Source organism: Aulostomus chinensis, chromosome 2, assembly GCF_037954235.1.
Source record: "Aulostomus chinensis isolate RoL2024-O1b breed Wild chromosome 2, RoL_Achi_v1.0, whole genome shotgun sequence".
NCBI lineage: Eukaryota > Metazoa > Chordata > Actinopteri > Syngnathiformes > Aulostomidae > Aulostomus > Aulostomus chinensis.
This window is the reverse complement of record NC_141321.1, coordinates 17,371,419-17,396,470: the sequence shown is the minus strand read 5'-3', so window position 1 is coordinate 17,396,470 and position 25,052 is coordinate 17,371,419. Positions and strand designations below refer to the sequence as shown.

The following is a 25,052-nucleotide window of genomic DNA, read 5'->3' as shown; positions in this document are numbered from 1 at the left end:
ATATTACTCTTGCATCATTACAGGTTCATGCTTGTTGAATTACTCAAAGCTGCTTACTCACAAATCTCATACTGCACTCACAATAAGGAGTGTCGGGTTGTCATCCTCACATTAAAACTGAAATGATATTGACAGACAGCAGAGAAGCAGTCTAGTAAGGTCCTCTCAAATCAGCTGGCAGAATTCAGATCAGCTGATTGGGCTGCTTCTCTGATTAGCTGATATGGTTCATCTGGCAGGATCCGGCTTTACTTGGAGGTTGCCATGGTGATGCTAACTGCTTAGTTTTTTTCTGAATGAGATGAAAATTCAAACTTAAGCATATTATTCAAAGTCTCTAATTGCTACGGGGTAAACTTTAATAAAGCCACAGATAGGAGATGCTGCCTGAAATTTGTGATGGCAAAATATGTAAAGTACAGTTTAATTTGACTCCTGAAGGTTCTGGTTTTTCTTAACACTGGGGTCTATGAGAATATTTCTGTCCTACAGGGTGAAAGGCAAAAGGCTGTGTGGGACAATTAAGGACGGACAAGTTCAAAATGAGTATTTTAACATTTTCTACACCTAAGATGTGACATCACCCACCACAGCCTCCGACACTGAATCTAAAAATACTCTGATAAAGACAACAATTTGCATGTCCACCCTGTGATTCAGAGCTGCCCCAAATTTTAATCTGTTCTTCCTTGGCCTTTGTATGTGCAACCTCTCCATCAAGTTTCATGAAATAAGGAAAGTACTTTTAGCCTAATTCTGCTACCCCCCCCCCCCCAAAAAAACCCCAGAAGGAAACAGATGGATGAATCATAAAGTCCCCAGTAGACGTAATGGAGGCCTCTGATGCACAAAGAAAACAACTGATATAGTCCAGTTTACACCTCAAATCACATTTATGCAAATTCTTACCTTTTGAAATCTGCTTGTTTCTGGGAAGGAATCGTGTTTAAAGTACCAGCCACCATGTTCTTCTTTTCATATTCTTGTAGTTTCTGCTTCAACTGTAAAATCTTTAGAAATGGAAAAAAACATTTAAATAACTGTTAGACATAAGCTAATGTGAATAATATCTTTTTTCACTAAAATAAAGATACAATGGAAATTTTGTAGACTGATGCTGTCGTCTTATGTCAAACTACCTCTTGCCGTTGCCTCTCACATATCACTGCATACTGGCCAATGTGACTGTCCAGGCTTACAACATTACTCTTCAGCTGGATGGTTGTTTGGTAAGAGAAGGGAGGAAACGAGTATGATTAAAAACAATATAATGTGAGTATCTTAACAGTTATATGACAATTAACTTTCAGTAACAAAGAAATTTAATACGAACCGAGGATTTAATCTCCTTGGCCCTGTTGGCATACTTCAGAGTGTTGTGGGTGTCATCATACGACTTCGATGAGGGGCTCACATTGGCAATCATAACCGTCCTGCAGTTACCTCCCAAGGAGTCTTTAAGTAAGCGTGTCAGTTTGCTGTCTCTGTATGGAATGTGAGCTTTCTTACTCTGGAATAAAAGGGAGAAAAGCTTATGTTAGCCCAAGAGGTGAGATAATTTTGGATGTCTGGGTTCACAAAAAGTGTATGGCAATGGGGAAAAAAAAAAGAAAAATGCTTGGGATAAATAAAGAAATGCTTCAGGGACCACACACTGAATTGGGGAAACAAGACACAGATTCCCCATGCTGGAAACACAAATCAGAAAAATACAGGACGGAAAGATGCATAGTTGTTGTGGTGTGGAAAATCTCCATCTGGACAAGCTCAACAAGCACGTTCAGTGTGATGACAACAATAGGTGGGGGAACAATAAATGTAATGGGAACAAAACTCAGTATGGAGAGCTCATTTTCCATTTGGTGAGATCCACAAAACAGAGGACAGCCTTCCACAATGCTAGTCAGGAGTCTCTGCAGCTGGTGGATGACCACAGGTCAGTCTATAATAATGGAATTTGGTAAACTTCAGCTGCTTCAGAGTCACAATCTCAGAGGCATTTGGATTGCAGAAAGTCACACTAAAGTTTGGGTAACATGAGTGTAACATGATCTCTTCTGGGAATTACAGCTGTGCTTGTACTTCACCCTGGAAAAACCCTACATCTGGATTCAAAGACCATAGTTATAGTCCACACCAGACCTTTGTAGGGAGTTGCAGAGTAACTCTGCCAACATGAAAAATATTTACTTTTAATAAGAAAGCAGGCATTCAAATGTAATCTTACATTAAAGTAAGAATGCTTAAATTGTACAAATTGTAATCAACTGTGAAGATTACTTGATTGTAGTGGATGAATAAGGGCCAAGTTTTAAGGGGCCAGTTGCATAAACCACACAATTCTTGCTGCTAAAACAACAGCAAAATATATCACTTCATGCTCTGCATCTGTCAGTTAGCAACAGTTGAATTTGACAGTCATTTTAGTAGTTGGTTCAGGCCATTCTATCATCTAAAAATCATTCAATCATCACCACCAGGCTGTATTTCTGTCAGTAAACTAAAGATTCCTCATATGCTTTACACCAGGGGTGTCCAAACTGGTCCAGTAAGGGCCGGTGTGGCTGCAGGTTTTCATTCCACCCGAGCAAAAGCAACACCTGATTGAACTTAAATCAGCTAAGCTGTGTCCACACAGCTCATTTGTTGGATCAGGTGTTGCTTTTGCTCGGGTGGAATGAAAACCTGCAGCCACACCGGCCCTTACTGGACCAGTTTGGACACCCCTGCTTTACACAGTGCCAGAGTTCCATAAAATACAGAATGAAACAACATTTCCTGTCACTGCTTTGTAGCTGAAGCTCGTCCTGGCCATTTAAAGCCTTTCCAAAGAAACAGGTTCTTTTTTTAACTGTCGCCAACAAAATCAGTGACTGCTAACTTTAGACCGCTGGATCCAGTGATAAAGAGCTGATAGAGTGGCACTTTCTTAACCTCAAACTCGAACTCCAAGATCATTCATATTGTTTCCTAATATAGCTCTACATCGAATACATACTTACAGTTGTAACTATGATTTTAACGCCTACATGTTAAAATTAAAATCAATTCATGGACACACATAGGATAGGATTTATTACTGACATATACACTGAACTATTGCTATGCGACAGGAAGAGTTGCACACAGGCATGCCCAGTGATGTCAGCACGTCAAAGGTATCGCAAGATTGCTGGGTTTTTCTTTGTTTGTCAGTATCAGTCTAGTTTGCTCAAGGCTTGCTGAAGAAGTAATGCGATTAATATTTGATTTATGGGGTTTTCCAAATGCTTTGGAAGCAAATAAAAACAATATTTTTTTTTCTCTTGCACAATGATTACCTGTATATCATATAAAATTGTATTTTCATACAGAAAGTATAAGCATCAGTAAATATTGTCAATGGGCAAAAATATTAAATTTTTTTTTTTTTTTAGAAATTCAAAAAAATGGCTTATTGAATTTCAACAAAAAAATCCAATAATGTGTATTCCTCCTTGGGACTGACGGAACACTTTTTCCAACATCACTGCTCAGAAGTCAGCCCATCTGAAGAACTGATAACTACACATCAGATTAGAAATTGCACAGCTTTCTCCGTTCACAACACAGGGCAAAACTGGTGATATTATATGTAGCCGTTATCCTCAAGATTTCCGGAGAGCTTTGTTCTGGGTGGGTAAAGCTGGCCTTGAGTGAATGGAAAGCCAAAAGAGAAAAAAGGGTGCGTCATCAAATGTATCTGCATTAGTTTGGACATGGCCTGAGGCAAACAACTTACAAAAAAAACCTCTGTGCAGCATAGCATGAAGATGACACACTGAACTGACCAAACAGAAGTAGCAGACATTCTTTTCACTCAAATAAATGGCGTATAGTCCAGACACAAGTAGGGGCATTCTTTCTTGTAAACAACAGCCACAACATGAATTCCTTTTCAGCCTACAGTAAACACTAAATCATCAATAACAATGGGGAGGGGAAGGCGTAGGGTTTGAGGGTGAGCATATCAAACAGAACTATTTTTAAACCAAAGTCAGTGAATATGTGAAGCTTTTTAAGCATAATGACTCCTGTCCTTTAGAGATATGCCACTGGATGGAAGATCTCCACTATCTGCATTGAATGCATCATGTGAATGTGCCTCACCATCATTTCTGAAATTGCAAAATCTGTTGCTGTAAAGGCAATATGCTTTTGTTCTTTCCTGTGCATATCATCAGCCGTAGTATAATACTGGCTGGCTAGTGTCCATGAAAGAACAGGGTTTTTTTTGGACTAAAGCATGAAGTAACCTGTTGAAGAAGTATCACGTATCACCATGTGCACAGCACTTCCCAAATGCATGTGGCTTGCTTGCAACTTGTCTCTTGAGACTGGTGTGTAAAATGAGACGACTGCTTGACAGGTTAATGTATGCAACTAGAATGAAATAATACCCAAATACTCAGTTGACTCTCCACTTTCCTGCTTCTCTGTTTCATATGCAGGCTACTATTTAGTTTAGACACCTAAAAATAAAACTATCTTTAGAACGTAAATGCAAAACTTTCATATGTTCACGAGTCCCAGACTTTACTTATTGGATAATAAAATAAAAAAAATCTAAAATTACAAAATCATCTCTGTATGCTGCAGTTTATCATGTGGGTAAAACTCAGTGAACATGTATAATGGGCGTGACTTGGAAACACCAATGTGATGTTATAATTTCACAGTATGATAGCCACTTGAGAAATTATCATAGTTCCACAAAATTGTGAACCTTTGGAAACCTGCAGTCCCACTTTGCATGTTCCACTTGGAAACTACATGTAATGAATGATTAAATGTTTTGTGACTACAATTAGCAGCAGTTGGTTATCCGGTGAAAACTTGACAATATCCATAATGGACAACCAGTTACTTCATTTTGACAACATTCAATGTAATCTCAGACAAACAACATGCTTAAGCTAATTTGAACTCACCTTGGGGTCAGCAAGAGCATTGATAACATTTCCTAAGGCGAGGAGTGAGCGATTGATGTTAGCACCTTCACGCAAACGCGCCCCTTTGGCGTTGGTGGTGCTGGCCCGCTCTGAGCCTGCCAGATCAATTAGGCTCATTTTGGCAATGCAGACATTAGGATTGAGGCTGGCAGTTTTGTCTTGTTGTCTCAAATATATCTGAAGGTAGAAAAACAGCAAAAAATAAATAAATAAAGCAAAGCAGAATTTGACATTTGATATCTGTATCGAAATATAAACTTTAAAGACTACTTAAAATATTTATGTTAGAAGACAACAGAGAGAAACAAAAGCTTTAAGAAAACCAATATTTAAAAAACACTGCATCCACAGAACTTTCAGAACGGTGCGGATTTAAAGTCTAAATTTACCTGAATTTTTTTTTTTTAATAGTGGTGAAATAATTATTGGAATTTTTTATAAGGTCCAAAATGCTCATAATATTTACTTTCCGGTGAGTTGACTGACAAATTATTATGGACCTCTGAGCCAACAGCATAAACATGCTGATATCACACGTTATCTTTGTGTTGTCACCAACTACTGGAACTCAAGAGTTGCCAAGTATTGGATTAACTGAAGAAATGTCTGAGAAACGTAAGGCTTCATTCCATTATCCTGCTAAATACCGTTGAACCCAAAAAGGGGAGGGTCAATATTGCTTCAGTATTTCTCCGGTGGTCTAGCTCTAGAGCTGAAAAGCCATGCCAAGGTTGCCATTTTTTCTGCTGGCCAGGTAAGCTAACGGTTGCTGACTAACAACAGCAACTGCTCAAGTTGCCACTTTAGCATCTAACAGGTTCATTACAATATCATGAGATTTCTGCCGATGTGACAGACCAAATGAACTGTCCGTCTTATTACTGCTATTCTAACTCTGACGTATGTAGTTCACTCAACCTGGCAACACGTAGAATAGATTTGTGCCTCAAGAGTGAGACACCTAATGATTGGAAGGTATAAATATTGTCCATTGTACTTTTAATATGTCGTATTAGATTCTTTTCTTTAAGTAATAAAATATTGCTCCAACCTGTAAACAGTTATTTTACATTTTAAATAAGATCGAATGAGAATACCTGGAATACAGCATGAGACCTGGAAGATGTGGCATTCATATCAGTAGGGTGCTGAGTCCTGTTTCGGTTGCCAGAATCCAAAGCCTCAAGAATGTGCTCTGCAGATTTTGGCTGTATGGGGAAAAAGGCAAAATCAGCACCGTTGGCGTGTGCATGCTAAAAGCCCCCATTTCGTCACCCTATTAAAATAATGGCCTAAGTCATAATTTCAAGTTTTTGGGAAAACACAAAAAATATAACCAAATGCAGAGCATATGGTATTTATTAATCATTTCAAACAAAACGGCCCTGGCAGTGGATGACTGTTGACATATATAGAACGTTGTGTGTCAATTACGTAACATTAAAGAATAAAGTGACTTAGGCCAATTTTCGAACATTCTAGTGTGACTTAGGCAACTTTAAACCTGGCTTAAACTGCCTTTTCATTCCATAGTGCAAACTCAAAACTGAAATTACCTGGAGTTAAATTAAATTCAACAAATGTCAGGTAAATCAAACTGGTCAGGAGGCATTCCCTTTCCTCACTTCTCCAGGGCTTCTTTGCTGGGTTTTTATTGAACTTAACCCATTTCCAACATCCAGTTTTGACAACTTTTTGAAACCTGACTATTAACTGTCCTTTAATTTCATACAGCAAACTCAAAAAGTAAATAACTCTAACCTAAAGTACCTACCCATCAAAGTTACCAATGACCTCCTACTAGCATCAGATGAGGGACTGGTCTCTGTGCTAGTCCTATAAGATCTCAGTGCAGCTTTTGATACCATTGACCACAATATCCTTCTACAGAGACTGGAACATGTCATTGGCATTAAAGGAACTGCACTTAACTGGTTCAGGTCATATTTACTAGGTCGATCTCAGTTCGTACTAACTAATGATAACCCCTCTGAAACCACTGTAGTCACTTATGTTGTTCCACAAGGCTCTGTGCTTGGACCACTCCTCTTCACCCTTTATCTGCTTCCTCTTGGTCACATTATTAGGAAACACTCAATAAATTTTCACTGTTATGCTGACGACACACAGTTGTACTTATCAATGCATCCTCATGAAATAAATCAGCTGACTAAACTGGAGGCCTGTCTAAAGGAGATAAAAACTTGGACGACCCTTAATTTCCTTCTATTAAACTGATAAAACTGAAGTCATTGCCCTGGGCCCAAAACATCTTAGAGACACCCTATCTAATGAGATAGGTACCCTGGAAGGAATTACCTTGGCCCCCAGCACGACCGTAAGGAACCTAGGAGTTCTCTTTGATCAGGATCTGTCCTTTAATGCCCACATTAAGCAAATTTCTAGGACTGCTTTCTTTCATTTACGAAACATTGCTAGGATCAGACACATCCTGTCTCAAAAAGATGCAGAAAAACTAGTCCATGCCTTTGTCACTTCCAGGCTGGATTACTGCAATTCCCTCCTATCAGGCTGCACCAGTAGGTCCCTAAAGACTCTCCAGCTGGTCCAAAATGCTGCTGCCCGCGTGTTGACGAGAACTAGTAGAAGAGACCATGTCTCTCCTGTACTGGCTTCTCTGCATTGGCTCCCTGTCAAATTTAGAACAGATTTCAAAATTCTCCTTTTAACATACAAAGTCCTCAATAGTCAGGCTCCTTCATACCCGACAGAGCTCCTAGTCCCCTATTATCCAGCTAGAACCCTTCGCTCCCAGGATGCAGGGTTACTTGTGGTTCCTAGAGTTTCTAAAAGTAGAATGGGAGCCAGAGCCTTCAGCTATCAGGCTCCCCTCCTGTGGAACCGTCTCCCAGTTTTGGTCTGGGATGCAGACACTCTCTCGACCTTTAAGAGCAGACTAAAGACCTTCCTTTTTGATCAGGCTTATAGTTGGGCTGCTTAGGCTGGCCCTTAAATATGCTGCTATAGGCTTAGGCTGCTGGGGGATCTCCCTTGGTGCACTGGGCTTCTCTGTCCTCCTATATGTGTCATACATAAATCATATTCAAACGTATTACTAACTCATCTTCTTCTCCGGAGCCTTTGGGCTCCCCGCTTCCCAGATCCCGGGTGCTGCTGGAGGAGGCTGCAGACCTGAGGAGGCACAAGCTGCCACCCGTAGCTCCACCTGCTCACGTCCCCGTCTGTCAATGAGTCTCTTCCCTTTATCGCTCTCTTTATCCCTGTCCCACTCTTTCCTTCTGCATAACTGTCTTCCTCCATTATCTGTCTTTTTCTCTGCCCCGCTCTCCTGCTCTATTTCCCCCCAACTGGTCAAAGCAGAAGGCCGTCCCCATTGAGCCTGGGTCTGTTGGACGTTCCTGCCTGTTAAAAGGAAGGTTTTCGTCGCCGCTGTTGCAGGATGTGCTTGCTGATGGAGAACTGTTGGGTGTAAATTCATTGAAGGAGTGTGGTACCAGACCTGCTCTACCTGTAAAGTGTCAAGAGATAACTTTTGTTGTGATTTGGTGCTATATAGATAAAATTGACTTGACTAAATTAAACAAATGTCAGGTAAATCAAACTGGTCAGGAGGCATTCCCTTTCCTCACTACTCCAGGTCTTCTTTGCTGGGTTTTATTAAACTTAACCCATTTCCAACATCCAGTTCTGACAGCTTTTTGAAACCTGACTACTAACTGTCCTTTAATTCCATAAAGCAAACTCAATAGAAAGTAAATAACTCGAACCTAAATTGAACAAATGTCAGGTAAATCAAATGCTGAGTAGGCATGTCCCACTCCTCACTTGTCCAGCTCTTCTTCGCTGTGTTTTTGTTCTCTTCAGTTTATTACCTGAATCTTCATTCTTGGTCATCTTGATTTGCCTAACTATGTGGCAAATTTTAAAGAAGTGATGACACTCGACGGCCATCACGTTTCATGGATTGATTCTGTTGCTTCTTGAAGCAACCATCATGAAAGCTTGTTAAGCCCAAGTCAGACATTTTGTCCTAAAGAATCAAAAATGTTGACTTAGGGCAAAAAATAAAATGGCGTAAGTCACCTTCTTGACACAGGCCATTGTCCTATAGGGCATAAAGAGCATGACCCTTTCAACTAAGGATTTAGGCGATTTTACCAGAGATGGCCAGCATTATCAAGACATAATTTAGGCCCAAAACTCATTTTTGTCAAAAAATGACTGAGGCCATTATTTTAATAGGGTGATGATATGAAAAGGCCATAGCTACAGCACAGCAGTTTATGTTTGTACAGTTAACCCAGCTATAAAGAATCACCATACTGGAGTACTTAATAGAAACAATGATATTTTGAGGACTTCATAATTTTTTTCACTTGGTTTAGAAAACACACAACAATGACTATATTGACAACACTCCTGTGGAGAAGTGTGTAGAATACACATTGCCACTAACCTGATGCAGAGTGAGGCCCTGGACAACCACTCCTTTAGAACTGTCCTCTCTTACTGCAAGAGGGCCTGCATTGGCCAACAAATCCCTGATCTGTTCATTGTAGACCTGTAGTTAAATAGCAGATATATCATGAGAAGAGCCAAATCCATGACAACCCTATCAAGACATCAGCCGAGTTGAAAAGGTACTGTTTAGATAAGGTCTTGTAGGGAAAAAAGTTAAACAATAAACATTAAATTTTTGGAATTAGAAAATTTACACTGTCTTAAATGTGGCCATTAAGAAAAGGTGTTGCAAGTGCAATGTCAAAATAAATCCAGTGTCTTTTCATTACTAATGAGTGTGACAATAAAACTCAGACCCTGATGAACAGGTCCTTCCACACCAATGCAGAACAAACCAGGAAAACTCTTATTTAAATATTCACCTCCAGATATGAGAATGCGACAGCAAACTCTTTCTCCTCCTTGACATCATCCATGCGTTTGAACAGCTCTTTCATGGTGCGGTACATGACTCCGGGTTCATCTTGTGAGCCTAGCATGGTATGTGTTTTACCTGCTCCAGTTGCACCATAGGCAAAAACTACAATAATTGAAAGGTATAGTTAAGTATAGCATGCATTTAAAATTGTGCAACAAAAGCAAGAGCTACAAAAATCTTCTCGCTTTGGATTAAGAGTAATGGAAATGTCAAGTAACAGCAGGGTATTTGCTGAAAAAGGGCTAGAAAGTGTAATGTCTTTGCTAGCAGACATTAAGAAAGAGACCATCACAAGGCCAAAATTTTCTCCCTCATGTAGGCGGGATTTAGTGGCACTCTGTTTTCAATCATGAATAGAATTTGTAGAAAATCTTATTATTCAGAGTTAGGGTTCAATATCTGATAATATGAAGAGAGCTGCAGGGAGCAAATATTTCTGTCAGCTAAGCCTGATGTTAACATCAGCATGGGTTCTCTCGACCACAAGCCAATGGGATTTTTGTATTGCCTTTTTGATTACTAAAGATGCGCTCTGCAGCAAAGAAAGGTTAATGAGACCTACATACTTATTTCAACAAGATAACAATGAACACCACTTGTAAAAGTTTTAAAATTTCATTTCCGATGTACCTACTTTCTTTTATTTTAATACTGTAGTAGTTGTAGTTGCAGTCCAGTGTACAGCTTATATTTACCTGTGCAGTTAAATCCATTCATGACACCGTCGATCACTCCTTTAGTGGTATTCTCAAAGATATCAACTTGAGTGGAGTCCTCACCAAAGACATGATCAAAAACAAACTTGAGGTCTTTGTTGGCCTTCTTGTTAATGTTCCTGTTTCGAAGTCTTTGTGGCCCAAAACATGACCTATCCTCTTCCTTGGGGTCAAATATGAGCATGTGTTTATCAACAACCTGGACCACATTCCGACTGTTTTCAACCTTCTCCCTCTCATTGGTTGGTCTCACTCGAACCACCACCTTAACGTGGCTGCACACATTATTTGCCATTATGCCTCCTCTTCAGAAACTGGAAACAAACGACAAAACGATTTATAACATCGATCACATTGCAAATTACAAGTACTAAGCCAACTTCTCTTATACTGTTTTATGTGGGTGGGTACATTTTGTCAATTTTTTTCACAACTTGTGTTTTCTCAAATTCATGTCTGTTGTGTACACTATGGTTTGTATCTTTGTTGATTTTTACAACATTAGTTATGTGAAATGTGACATAATTTGTCTTATTTGATATAAATAGAAATGACAAAATACTCCAAACAATTCCCACTTCTTTATTAAGAATGATTTGTTTCCAGGAAAATTACACAGGCTGCATGCTGGATATAAAATTATGTACATGGAATATTTAGCAGTGTATAACTGAACACTTTACCCTGTCATTATACATTCAAGTCACTTTTGTCCTGTTCCACTGCTAAAGTTTTTTTTTCTTAAAAAATGGTCAAAGTGCCCTGATATTAAAATAGACGAGCAGCTTTGTTTCGCTGACAGAGCTTACAAACGGCAATATACACTGAGACAATAACTGTCAAATGCAATCTGAATATGTTTTAAAATACGAGATATTCTTGTTGCGGTTTGGAGGTATTTGCTTAACTTGTTTGTAGAAATGTCTTTTTGAGACGCTGTTGTGGCATTTTTAAAGGCATGACCGACGTGGGGGCAACAGGAACACATCAGGTAGCCACCCTGAGCTAACGCCAGTAAGCTACCTAGCTAGCACAACTACGAACGATAAAACAGCCTCTCTGTCTTTACACCTCGTGCATCTTTGACTTACCTTCGGTCAATAACGGTTCGCTATCGTTTCATCACAACGTGGGCGTTCTCGCACGAGACACATAGGTTGTCGTGTAAAAATAAATTCGTTAGCTTGGATGGTAATGGCTAACGTTAGGTCATCAAGCGCCAATATTTTCAAAAACAAGCCCTCTTCCTCCTTCGATGCAGATTGGGTAGGACGCGCGGGGCGGGTCGGAGTGACGCGCCGGGCGTGCTGCTGCTGAAGGTGGAGCTCCTCTTCAGTCTGGCAAGGTAAGCTACGCTTCGCTACGTGAGGTGTTGACTCGTCCCTCTGTAACAATTCACTCTGAAAAATACTTGTACACGTCATTTACACACTATTACATCTTTTTTTCGTGTATTATTGGTAAAAATGTGGAGTTTACTGTGCGCGTGGTCATCCAATATGGTGGCATGGCAACAGCATCGATAGCTTCAACTGTCCTTCAATTGTTAAATGATCAACACTTGTGCTTAGGAGCAAACAATGGCTCTTAAAGGCTCTTAAAGGACTGTGCACCTGTTTTCGGTAACAAGGTCCAACAAGTAACGTTCACATCAAACACGTTTCAACAATGCTTGCACAACGTTGTCCCACTCTACAATCTGCTACTCAGGATAGCAACACATAACACATAGTAACGCACGTAGCCGGGAAATGCGTGTGTAAAAGAACCAGCTTGCTCTCAGGTGTCAGCCCAAAGCTGTTGGGTTATGCCAGTTACTTAAATTAAATGCTAACGGCTAAAATAAGCTATGACATTGAGAGAGGGGGTGTCACCATGGGAACATCATTATAACTTGGTGAGTAAACCCTACTCTTTGGTCCCCTCTCTTCTGGTAAAAATAATTGAATTTACCTGCAATGAAGGTGCAATATTTTTATTCATTAGACTGGATTAGATTAAATTTTATTGTGGTTATACAGTGAATGGGTACACAGCTTCTGGAGCACACGCCAGGTAGAATTCACGCTGACCTTACCCATCCAAACCACTCACTAATTATTCATCCGCTTTATTTTTTTGCTTTTCTTTTCAGTTTTGATATAAAGTGATTGTGAGTACTAAAAAAAGAGCTCACAAATGAGCTGTACTATTATCATATGTGGAACCATTGGTTGTTATGTATACCCTTTGCATTCAATTGTTCCCAAAGCTCTTAATGATATATATCAGTTTTATTGTAAACCTGCATCACTAACAGTGTTTCTTGTTTTCAATGCAGCTTAATGTCAAGAAACACCCGAATAACTTTTTACTATGTGGCTGACTTTGGTGGTTTTTGAGGCAGCATTGTTTATGTAGATTACCAAAATGATTGATTAACTGTACATAACTATATTAATAACTAAAAAAAAGACACTTTGTTTGTGTGTGTGTGTTTGTGTGTGAAAGGGTGATGCAATTATGATCTATATAGATGCTGCCAGGAAGGGTCAACTTTCAATTCTTTTGTTTTTTTCTTACTATTTCAAAGGCGGATCTGATGTTCCCCCTTGTTTTGTTTGGGTGCAGGTGGGAGATGAGTTGCTTACATCAGGTCTAAATTTTATACATTCTTGAAATTGTAAACCAACCCTTGTTCTGTTGCATTACTGTCTCATTTGACTGGTGATGCTGCAATCCAATGCAAGTCTGAGGCCTTCTCTATAATTCTAAATGTGTTTTAGTGCATCTGATCGAGGAAACATAGACAGAACAAACTGAGGTAACGCTTTACAATAAGGGGTCATTAACGGTTTGTTCACACTTAGTTACACTTTTTTTTTAACAGTTAACTTATGCTAGTGTGAGAGTGAAGTGTAACATAAGCTCTACTTTACACTAAGGGCCACAAAGAGCATCAATAAATGGTTAAATCTGCTCAGTAATGCTTATTCAGCACTCATATATGGTATTTAACTGAGCATCGTGTAGGATGCAGTGTGTAGAATTTAGGTCAGTTTTAAGAGTAACTTCCCTGCTGCAATCAGTTAGGTGTGAAAGCCCATGCTTTAAGAAAATGTAGGTTCATACTTGAGTCCACTGACCACTACTCGCTTGGAAAGAGAGGGGTGAGGCAGGGGAGGGCAGTCTGTGTCTTCACTATGACACTTTATCCTTCATACCAGTCATTAATGTCTGATTTTACCATCTCTAAAATCACTGTTGCATTCTTAATGACTCTCATATCACTTTGCTTTTGTCTCCTCTCTACATCATCATCAGGATCATGGTTTTCCATATGTCCATGAAGGCAAGCCAACTTTTAAACAAATCCATTCTGACTGCGTGGAGATTCCAGCGGTCATGGAAGTTGAGTCTGCGCTCTCCAGTTTGTGCGTTTTCTGGTTATGGTCCTTCAGACAATTCAGAAGAGGTGTCTTCAGGTTCCTGTGAAAGGCCTCCTCATATACCTGTCATGCTTAAAGAGGTACTTCATTACTTGGACATCCACCCAGGTCAGGTGAGCTTCTTGTTCTTGCTCTTGCTTCTTGTCTGTTAACTTTTCTAGAAATGTGTGAAACTCATGGAGAGTAAACCAAAACGAAGAAAAGAGCTCATGTGGTCATGAATAGCCTGGAAAAGTCTATTTGAAATTTCACAGCCTGGAAAATTAATAATGTGTTTTGTTAGGTATCAGCTATATGTATATGGTCAATTTTAACATTTATGGTCATGAAAATTTTCCATTTTTCCAATTTTACAGTTGTGGACATGTCATAGAAAAGCACGTGTCTCTCTAGAATCATGTATGAACCCTGTACATTCTGCACCTGTATTTGCAGTACCAGACATTATGAGCTGGTTACCTGGCAGCAAAATGCAAACTTGTACCTTAGATAGTTTCTTAGATTGTATCTTCCTGAAGTTTGTTTGAACATTTGAACCACTTATGAATAATACATTTTGATACACCGCCACTGCTGACTGTAATGTTAACCTAGGGCAAACCAAGAATGTTGTTTCTCTGTGTTGGTTAGTGTTTGAAAATGTGGTCTGAAATGCCATTTCCTGGATATTAATTACTCATCTACAATTCTGGAATCATCGCTCTGTGACATATATGGTGTAGTAACTACATGAACCCTTTCATGATAGTTTTATTCCCTGGACTGCTCAATTAATGGACGACCCACAAAACAATATCGCCTAACTTCTAAGCAGGTCAAAAATATCTCTGTTGAATAAATGCATACACAAGATGAATATATCTCTTGATATCTGTGAATCAAATGTTTGCTACCAAAACACACTTAAGGCCGGTTTGGCTAGACACAGAAAGTTTCATAGGATGATCTGAGCTGAAATAATACTGGATGCATTAGCTGACTAGCAGCAAACATAATTTGGGATAAATAATTTATCCCTTAACACTCATTAATGACACTTCAAAGTTTAATAGGAATCAAACGGTTATCAGCACTTCATTTGATCAGTTTGACAGTGCGTTTGACACACTGACTGTATTTTCCCAAGAAATGGAAAGGCTGACTATCAAACACACCATCAACTAAGAACATCATAGAGTTTGCCCTGATAAATATTAGGTAATAATGCTACTACCACTTAGTCTAATCAGTCATTAATGACAATAAACATTCATAATTGAAATACTTCCAATTGTTTGTCATCACTGATGAACCAAAAAGAAAAAAGAACATCAATGTTCATAAGCAGTTCTTTGCCTTAATATCATAACTTTTGCTTTCGTTGCATGTACTCCCAAAAGGTGCGTGTTCTGGGCAGGCAGGCGGAGCACACAACTGAGTCACAGCTTTGCTGAAATTTGGCTTATATATCACTTCATACTGATTCCTTAAGAAAATCAGCAACCAGTGGCTGCATCGCAACAATTTTTAAATGATTTCTATTTTTTGTTGTGATTATAATGTTCCCTGTCCTGGTGATGGTCCTCTTGGTCCAGCAAGTAATTACAGTTGAGTTAAATCAATAAGAATATGTGATAATGGAAGCTCTCGAGATACTAGGGTTTGTTGTTCGCGTTAACAGGTGTAAGTGAAGAACTGGTTAGTCTGATTAGAACCCTCGATGACAAATGAAGGGTTTTTCAACTGCGTGCACCACTGCAACGTTATGCCATACATGATGTTTTTACAGCTAATAGACCTCTTCACTAAAATGTTTGTTCCTAAGGTAAAAATTCTGTTCACACAATACATAACCACTCGCTAATAGAGGCACACATTAATTGGACAGACTGCCAATATCTTGGCTTTCATTTAATGTATGTACTACCAGAGACAGATGGGCATGAGTCAAAAGCCTTCTGGTGTGGCAAGCAGCATCGGAGGGGAATTGAAGACCTTCTATATAATGCATGGTCAAGGCAAGTGGGGGCCATGGGTCAACAAGTTAGTCAGGAATTGCGCCACTGTAACGCTGTTGGCAGGACACAGGGTGCTGCTTCTCTCCTGCCTGAACTTTAGCACCTCTAAACTCCTCCGCTGCCCGCCCATTTGCCAACTGTCCCAAGACAGCTTGCCAATCAGATGCTATTAAAAACAGTTTGGTAGATTTTGTTTTCTTGTAGACTGCATGCTGTAGCAGTTTGACATTCTTTCGAAATATTTTGCGGTTACATTCAGAATGAATGTTTTACATGTTGCATCACTGCAGATATTTGCTTATTCATTCATTTGCAGGGTGGCACATATGGAATGTACTGTAAGGTTGCAGTTTTATTTGCTCCAAAACAACATCATGATATAGTAGGTTCCTGTTGCATTATTATTTTAAACTGTAATGTGAGTAAACTGTCACCCTTTAAAGACAGCCACATGCTGTGCCAGACACAGTCAGGCAATGAGGAATCTGAATTCTTACTGTTGGAGTGGGCCATTTAGCCAGGCATGTTAGTGGTGGTTCAGTTATGATCTCTCTAATAGATACTGTGAGGGAATGCTACCCTTGATATCAGACAGATGGCCTTTAAATCACTGAGGGCAGTGAAATAAATAATTTGAATGGCTATAGTAAAATAATCACCAATGGGTAATTGCTCTTGTCAGCTGAGGCAGCGTATGTATGAATATACCAAGGCGATGATGGGTGTCAGAGAAAAATACTGTGGTTAAACCGAAGTGTGTAAATGGAGCCTTTCAGTGCCCTGCTGCCTCCCACACAGTGCATCTGACTATAAATGTGTATGCAGGTAGCTCATTTACACTACTCTATTTTTTTTTCATAAGATCACAAATAGCCAAATCACTTGGATTGGTAGTTTACTGTTACTGATTGGTAGTTTGTGTGTCAATTACAACAGACAGTAACTACACTTAGCAAATATTGTGAACTTTCAAATGTTTTAAGTTGTTTAAAGCTGTAATTCAGTGTTTTTGTCTCCATCTACTGGCAGTGACACTTATTACAAACAATTGTTGGCATGCGTTCCAGTCATAGGCTCCGCTGTAGCCTATTCCATTGTTATTGTTTTGACTGTAAGAAGACTTTAGTATCACACAACCCCTGCTAAAGACTTATTTGATTTTTTAAATTAAGCCTTTGGACCTGATAACATGTTGAAGTTGAGGAGAACTGCCCAAATAGTTAACTTATCCCTGTTCAAGCTAGCAGACGACTAACAGGAAGTAGCAAGGTCAGCTCTCAAGGAAATTTCAGGATATCATGCAGTGTCAATATTTTGACCCACCCGTATTCTGAAACAGCCAGTCAAACAGGAAATTTTAATAGATACATTTTTAATGTGTTTTATGCCCCAAGTTGGCCATAGCCATGATTTATTTCTACAGGTTGCCCATCCCCCCCTGAGAAGTGGCATCTCAGGAACACCTGAAGGGAATTCCTTCTCATTTGGATCCTTTGCACTGGAGGATGAACGGATTGAATTTTGGTGAACAGAGATAAACATTGCACAAAACACATTTTTGGTAAACATTCACAAACTAGTCATGAAAATCTCCCACAAGTGTCTATTAGCATAAAATGATGAATTGATAACATTTATATGCAAAATGTCCAAGGTCAACTTGAATTTACAGTTCTCTGGCCATTAGTCATTGCTATCTCAGTAAAGCCATGAGAGAATAATGATGAGTTCCACATAAATTCCTTTGAAGTCTGCACCACATCCAGTGTATTCGGAGTCTGGACAAATATGGATGTAGACTTCAACTGGACTATTTGGCAGGGACATACAACTACGATGTGCTAATTCTAGTTAACAGAAGAAATTCTTCTGTAGGTTCTGGCAATTCCACATTGTACCTTGTTCGCTGAATCTGCATTTGCCTGCATTTGGAGGAAGGTGCATCTGCTTGTGAATGGGACCTCCTCTAAAGTAGATTAATGAGCCATCAGCTGAAAGTCCAGGGGAAAAAAACCAGCATTGCTGTAAAAGGAGAAATGAGCCATCGCTTACATTTCAGTCTCAGCACCCTTTCCCCAGTAGCACTAACAAGGTGTTAAACCGACTACTTTGAATCAGTATGAGTCTTTCAACTGTCAGCCCATCGCTGAGCAGGATCAACCAGGTCATTGTTACTGGTTGGACAGTTAATAACACTGTACTTTCATCGTTATCAATCCATAAAGATCTGCTGACGTTTCTTTGCTGATGATTAAAGCCACACGTTAAGATACCTTTATATTTATGTCGAAGAAAATGTATATTTTATACATCACATTTGAAAAAAAAAAGTATTCTATGTTGTTCAAATGGGAGATTTCTTGAAAACTCATGACAAGTCATCTAGAAATTTCCACAGAGATGTTTGGTCCTGTTCACGGTCCCTGTCGGTTGCCATTTAAGTAACTCAATAACTAGTAACCTGACCCCTGCGGTAAGATACATTAGGAAGGAAATGCTAACCTGTAGTGTTTAATTAGGGTCAGCTATACACTGCATGACTTCTTAAACGTGCTACACTTGGCTCCTTAAAATCTTTTGTAAATGATTAAGGTTGGAAATGCCAACTTCCATTTAAAAAAAAAACAGGTATGCATGTAAGTAAAAAAATGCAGTAAAAAAAAAAAAGTCAAACAACAGTTCATAGGTGTAACTTGCTGAGAAAGATGACCATGGCAGGCTCCTATTATTGCCACATTTTTCACTTCCTGTTTGTGTCCTCAGTAATCTGAAAGTAATTTGGACACATGAAGAGCCACTCTGTTCTATGGGTAGATGACCACAAAACACTCCACCAGCTGCTACTTCTCAACGTCTTGTTGTTGTTTTTTTGTTCTTTTTTTTCTTTTGGAAATTCTAAATGCAAGATTAGGCTAAGGTTCAGATGAGGAAAAAGTTGTGTGACAAAAAAGCAGTTACCATCTATTATATTTACACTTTTACATTGAATATGTTGTTAAAGAATTTACCAGTTTATATGCAAGTTGGTGAGGAACAATATAATACTGGTTGAGGTCAGGGAATAAAGTAATCCTTAATATCAGAGCTGGAGTATTTCTATTCAAGTACTTAAGTACAATGTTACTGTGACTTGAGTATCTATATAACAGGATTTTCTGTTGGAAAATTTGAAAATGTTTCTGTTTCTGTTGGTACTTGACTATATTTCAAAGGAAATATTGTACTTTCTACTCTCCTACATTTATCCAAACCCATCAGTTACTTGTTACTTTAAAGAGAAAGATTTTCCAGAGACAATATGGTAAAACCTGATGTAGATGGTGTACTTTAACATTTGAAGGCCGCCACCCTATAGGGGACACAATCAGGGCAACATGACTAGAGTACACACCACGTAAGCATGATCTTTACAGGTCAGGGATTGGAGGATTGAGCTGTCCCAAACACTGGAATACACAAATATCATGTAGAATGTGTACTTTTGATGCTGAAGTGAACTCAATGTCACATTCTTTTTCATATATATTTACCGTTTCTGAAGTAAAGGAACTACCGGTATGCACTTGTTCTACGACTGCTCAATATTTCTGAATGGACTTTTGATGTAAACCTGACAGGATTTCAGCTCTTTTTTTATACCTTGGACTTTGTGTACTAGCACCTAGTACCAATAAGCATTGATTGAGGTTGATATGATCTTGTCTTCTTGCATTAATTTAAACCTCTACAACTGCCAAATTGGTGCAAAAAGTAACATGCACTTGTGTGCAAGACCACTTAGAAACCTGACATTCAACCTACTGCAGAAGCAATCTGCTCTCCTCCTCTGGTTGTTTGGCTATAGTGTTTTCAAATGTGCTGTCATTTCATTAAAAAAACTATCTATGTATTTGCTTTTTTCCAGTTATGATCCTACTGCTTTCAGTGCAGTGAAGTAATATGATCCTTACCTCCTCAGATTAGTTAAAAGACTTGGATTTACTTTTTGGGCAATGCTGCTTAAGTTGAGTGAAGGAAGTAACGTAGAAGAATCCTGAAGTTTGTCTTGTTACATCCAGGCTAGTTCTTTATAAAGTAAGGATGTTCCAGTGAAATAGTAATGAAAGCCACATTGGCAAATGTTGAAATTGCCCTCATGCTCTGTCTGAATATGTTTAAGTCTGATTTTATCTTGACCTGGAGCAAGAAACTTACTTGTTTTGTATTCAGTTTGCTGCCACAGCCTCTTCAGGGTCTTGCCAATGTTTTTCCTTTTTCTTTTTTTTTCTTACACTCCTTTTTTGGGCACACTGAGTAGTGAAAGAGGAGGCTGGTAAATAATTGATCTTTGTAATTAAACACTCCAGCCAGGGATGCTGGGGCTGATTGACGGCCAGATATTAGGCCCTTGTCTCGTAAGGTTGCAAGTTTAGTCCGACGTTATCAGTGGCCAGAAGAGTCTTTCTCCCTCCCTGCCTCATTACTTTCATGAGTAGAACATTTCATAGTGGAGCGGCAGGTGTGGTGTGGTGTGAAGACAGTATGGGACTTCATTAGCCAAATGGGGTGCGTCAGTCTACAGAGCGCCAAATTGTTCAGGCTGGCTGAGCAGACAACCCTTTGTGGGTGCTTCTCCACACCGTCCTGTAGAGTTGTTTTAGTCCTTTCACCTCATACATTCTTCCGCTTTAGGTTCATTTGAACAACTTGTCAACAAATAAAGCAAGCCTCTACTTACCTGAGCAGATGGTGTCTATCATGGCTCAGGTCAAGAAAGCCTCCCTCCTACCCTCCAAGATATATTTGCTTGCCTTTCCAGTTTTGCTACAGTGCTTGAGGTGCAAAGCTCAGTGCTTATAGAGGAGTATGTTTTCCAATGAAATACAAATACTCCCGAAAAGCAAGGAGGCTATAATAAATAATTTCCTTTCCAAAATGTTGCACAGTATTTACTTTAAATTGCCATAACAACATAAACTGTGTGTATGAGAGAGGGAGAGATAAATTAAAGAAGTCTGCTCATTCCTGCTGCACTTAACATCAAATAACAGTGCATGGCAACTGGAGAGAGAGAGTGTGCTGCTGCTGCAACGTCAATTACCCTGAGTCGTATCTGCATATAGCTTTAATATCAGTCACAGGAAGTGCAGGAATCTTTACTCGCATGCATCCAATATTGCTAAGCTTTGTAAAAATAACCGGGACTCATCCCCATTGCTGAATTGATACTATTACAGCAGGTTTTATTGCAATATTTACATTTGTTCCTGATGTGTGAGTGTGGGTATGCTAATCAGATACATGCCCTGTGGATAGCTGGATTGAGATGACTCATTCCTGCAACACACTTTTCAATTGGTGTTCGTGTGAGGTCCAACTGCATTATATCAATGATAATTGTGTAACAAAATATGTATCATTCAGTTCATCAATCACTCTGTTTGTCAAGCTTTCATTTTAGATGACACGTTAATGGTTTTAATTATTATTTTGGCCATAGAGTCAGCCTATGAAAACATGCTGAATGCAAGAAAAACATAATAGTAAGCTGATTTGAAATTGTATGAAGAGTTATTCATCATAAGTGTTGAGATAATGTTGGTGTTTGTTTTGCTAGCTGTCAAATACAAATGCTGAGTTGAAATGCCCTTGTATAATTATATCTGTGACTTTCCAGTATAAGGCTGCACGGTGGTGCCGTGGTCAGCACTGTCACCTCACAGCAAGAAGGTTCCGGGTTTGAGTCCTGGCTTGGGCACGGGATCTTTCTGTGTGAGTCTGCATGTTCTCCCCGTGCCTGCGTGGGTTCTCTCTGGTACTCCAGCTTCCTCCCACCATCCAAAGACATGCAATTGGGGACGAGGCTGATTGATTCTCTACATTGACCGTAGGTATGACTGTGAGTGTGAATGGTTGTTTGTCTCTATGTTGGCCCTGTGATGGACTGGCGACCTGTCCAGGGTGAAACCCTCCTCTCGCCCGTTGACGCTTGGATAGGCTCCAGCCCCCCGCAACCCTTAATGTAGGAATAAGCGGAAGACAATGGATGGATGGATGGACTTTCCAGTATAATTCCGAATGGTGCATTTCACAGTATATGCAGAGAATTTTTTTTTTTTTTAAATTTTTGACAGTGATCTGATTTTGCTGCATCACTACTGTGGATCTTGGCCATGTTTCTAACATTCTGCAATATTAGAAACATTATGGATGACTTTTGATGTGTCAGTGGTATTGTTCAGCGTCTCAAGCTGCGTTTTGTCAAATGTCATCAAAGATATATCTGTTTCACAAAAGTGTTGTTTTTTTGTTAGCACGTCTTTTAACCAGCTCAAAACTGATGGCAGCTTCATGTTTCACAAATGATTGGTGCACTCCTATTCCCACAGAACTGTCATTGGCTCAAGCTATAAATAACGGGTTTGTTTTCATGATTGAAACATGTCAAAGTGAGCAAGAGGAAACAATCTTATTTTCACAGCTTACATCTTGCAAACATGAGATGAGAGATAGAAAATGTGTCTTTGTGAGCAATTTCAGTTGTAAAATCCTTTCAAATACTATGAGAATTGCTTGGTTTTGGTGAGGCCTACAGTTCATCGATGCAGCGGGCTGACTTGAGGCTGTAGTGTAGCTTTTTTCACCATGTTCTGTAGGTGACTGTTGTTGGAAGCAACTGTTGACATCACAGGAACTGCAGCTTACTCTGCTGTTAGTGTTGCTGCTCTTAAATGGTGGATACACTGTTTTAGGTGTCTCAAACCCCCCCCCCCCCCCCCCCCCCCATTGGTCTGATAAATTCTACAAAAACAAATGATACATTTCTATCCAGATTCACAGTTGGTGAAATCTGTGTTCACTGGGCAGAGCATGCTCAGGGGGAATCCTCCTGGCAGCGCGAGAAAGTCCATATATGCTGCACCAACGCTTTAACCACATTTCTTTTCTCACCAGTCCCTGAAAGAACAAAATTGAAGAGCAACACCTTTGCTACCGATGGTGGTGGTGATGCTGGTGTTTTTCCATCAAGGACAGCAGATTATGATTGAACATTTAATCGAATTGTGAATTTTCTAGTTTCTCCTGCAGGCATATCCAAAGACCAGGAGTGCAGATATAACACAGGTCAGACTTGTGGGTCATGCGGCCAATTTAAGCTAAAGGTAATGTTAGACAGGTGTGATGTGTACTTTCTCCCTCAGCATGTGTTCCTGCATATAAAGGATCACTATTAAAGCACTGCTGCACTGTTCCTGATAAAGTCGTGGCAGTGACCTTATCTGTGTAACCAACATGATCTATATTCCCAGCATCATCCAGATAAAGTGCTGTTATTCTCAGCTGGAGTGCTCCCACTCCTTGCCTACTCTGTTTCCTGACTAATTTGGCAGGGAGGGGCATGTCCGCTCGACACTACATGACACTATTGACCTAAATCAGTAATGGTAGTTTCCTTGTTTCCTTCTCACGGTTCCTACACTGTGTCTACCACCACAGCCAGAGCAGAATCCCCTTCTCAGGCATGCTGATTTTTATTCAGTGTATTGGCACCTGCTTGGTATCTGTTTGCTTCATTTGAATCATCTTCAAACCAAAGATGGGCACAAACCTCTCTCTTGTCCAGCAATTGAGAGAAGGATTTTCTGATGCTTCAATTACAGTCTCATTACGTTAGCCAGAGTGGAACCTCTCGTCAGTAGTGACGTCCTCCTGGTCTGATAGTGTTGCAGAGGCCAGTTAAGCTCTGTTCACAACACCGTCACCTCTTTGACGAGAACCTGAAAGAAGAATAAGCATGCTAGAGTCACGTACCATCGATTGACAGCTACATACCGGTAACAGCAGGAAATGCAAACTCATGGCTCTTTTTCTCTGAAGCATCCTACTGAGAAGCAGACACACTGGGAAATCACATAGCAAAGATGGCTTGTGGTTACTTATTCTATGGGCTCCTCAGGTGTAGCAGCTCCAACATGTCGCACGTTTAGCTGGTCTCAATGCCATACTCTAATCTCACTGCCAGGAAGTGCATGTGACTTTAAAAAGAGTCAAACTTGATATCCATAGCATGATTATCTGGTTCCAGATGTCTGACTTATTTCACACATCTCAGGGTTTTTTTTTGGGGGGGGGGGGGGGTTGGTTCTTTTTAGCCATTCACACAGGGTTGGAGTTGTACTGACTGCTGTTTTCAAGCTTAGAGACTGAGCCAGCAACAGAGCTTTGAGGGATTAAGAGGATCTTAGCTTCCTTTGTCAAAGTCAGAAACGCTGTGACAAAAAATATCCAGAATTATGGATCAGATTGACAGAGCAGCACATTTTGTTGCATTACAATTTAAATTTCTTTTTATTTGGCATAAAAAACATGCAAACTGTTCTTAGCAACTGTCTCATCTGAAAATAATCATCCATCACTCACTGCTGATTCTTGAGAATCAATGAACACCCCCCTCCCAAACAGAAGATGGCCGACATGCACAAACTATTACAATCATTTATGAAGTGAAATAAAAGCAGTTCTGTTTGACAATCAGGCTTCTACAACCAGTGCCATCTCATTCCCTTTATTGTGATTACAATCATATAGATAGACTGGGACGCCCCACATTATCTGCTGGCTGCAACTCTTTTTGTCTTTTAGAAATTTTTACTTCAGCATCTATGCAGAGCATCTGGTAAAGTTGAAAGTGCTCCTGCTCTTTAGTTGGACACCTCAGGTCAGACAGACCCAGCACTGTCTGCAGCTAATTCTCACTTTTCGGTAGTCACGCTGTTGCACTTTAACTCTGATGGGTCCTCCACAGCGAAGGTTCTGTGAGTTAACTGTGTTGTAGTTCAGCTGGTGGCTCAAGGGGCCCCTCAAGTCTAGTTTCGTACTCAGGAATGATCCAAACATGACGATAAAATAATGAGAAGAAAGCTGATAGTCACTAAAGATCACATCCAGTATATCTTCATATTAGGCAATCAAGCTAGCCATTGTTTGCAGCTTTAAACCCGCCACCATAAAATTTGGGAGATCCCCCATTTTTGACCTTT

The 25,052-nt window shown here is 39.7% G+C and overlaps 2 protein-coding genes across 2 annotated transcripts in view; one reads left to right on the top strand and one right to left on the bottom strand.

The window, feature by feature from the left end:
* The window catches only part of kif18a (kinesin family member 18A), a 30,139-nt gene extending 17,984 nt beyond the window's left edge, over window positions 1-12,155 (bottom strand). Inside the window, exons 1-9 of the mRNA XM_086181554.1 lie at window positions 11,699-12,155; window positions 10,587-10,921; window positions 9,836-9,993; window positions 9,409-9,513; window positions 6,068-6,178; window positions 4,950-5,147; window positions 1,334-1,510; window positions 1,140-1,214; window positions 910-1,010 (exon numbers count right to left, since the gene is read on the bottom strand). Of these exons, the coding sequence (XP_086037680.1) occupies window positions 910-1,010; window positions 1,140-1,214; window positions 1,334-1,510; window positions 4,950-5,147; window positions 6,068-6,178; window positions 9,409-9,513; window positions 9,836-9,993; window positions 10,587-10,902 (1,241 nt within the window). The 5' untranslated portion in view covers window positions 10,903-10,921; window positions 11,699-12,155. The remainder of the gene's footprint in view (window positions 1-909; window positions 1,011-1,139; window positions 1,215-1,333; window positions 1,511-4,949; window positions 5,148-6,067; window positions 6,179-9,408; window positions 9,514-9,835; window positions 9,994-10,586; window positions 10,922-11,698) is intronic.
* mettl15 (methyltransferase 15, mitochondrial 12S rRNA N4-cytidine) overlaps window positions 11,580-25,052 on the top strand; it is a 39,548-nt gene continuing 26,075 nt past the window's right edge. Inside the window, exons 1-3 of the mRNA XM_086181566.1 lie at window positions 11,580-11,598; window positions 11,869-11,952; window positions 13,911-14,148. Coding sequence (XP_086037692.1) covers window positions 13,915-14,148 — 234 coding nt within the window. The 5' untranslated portion in view covers window positions 11,580-11,598; window positions 11,869-11,952; window positions 13,911-13,914. The remainder of the gene's footprint in view (window positions 11,599-11,868; window positions 11,953-13,910; window positions 14,149-25,052) is intronic.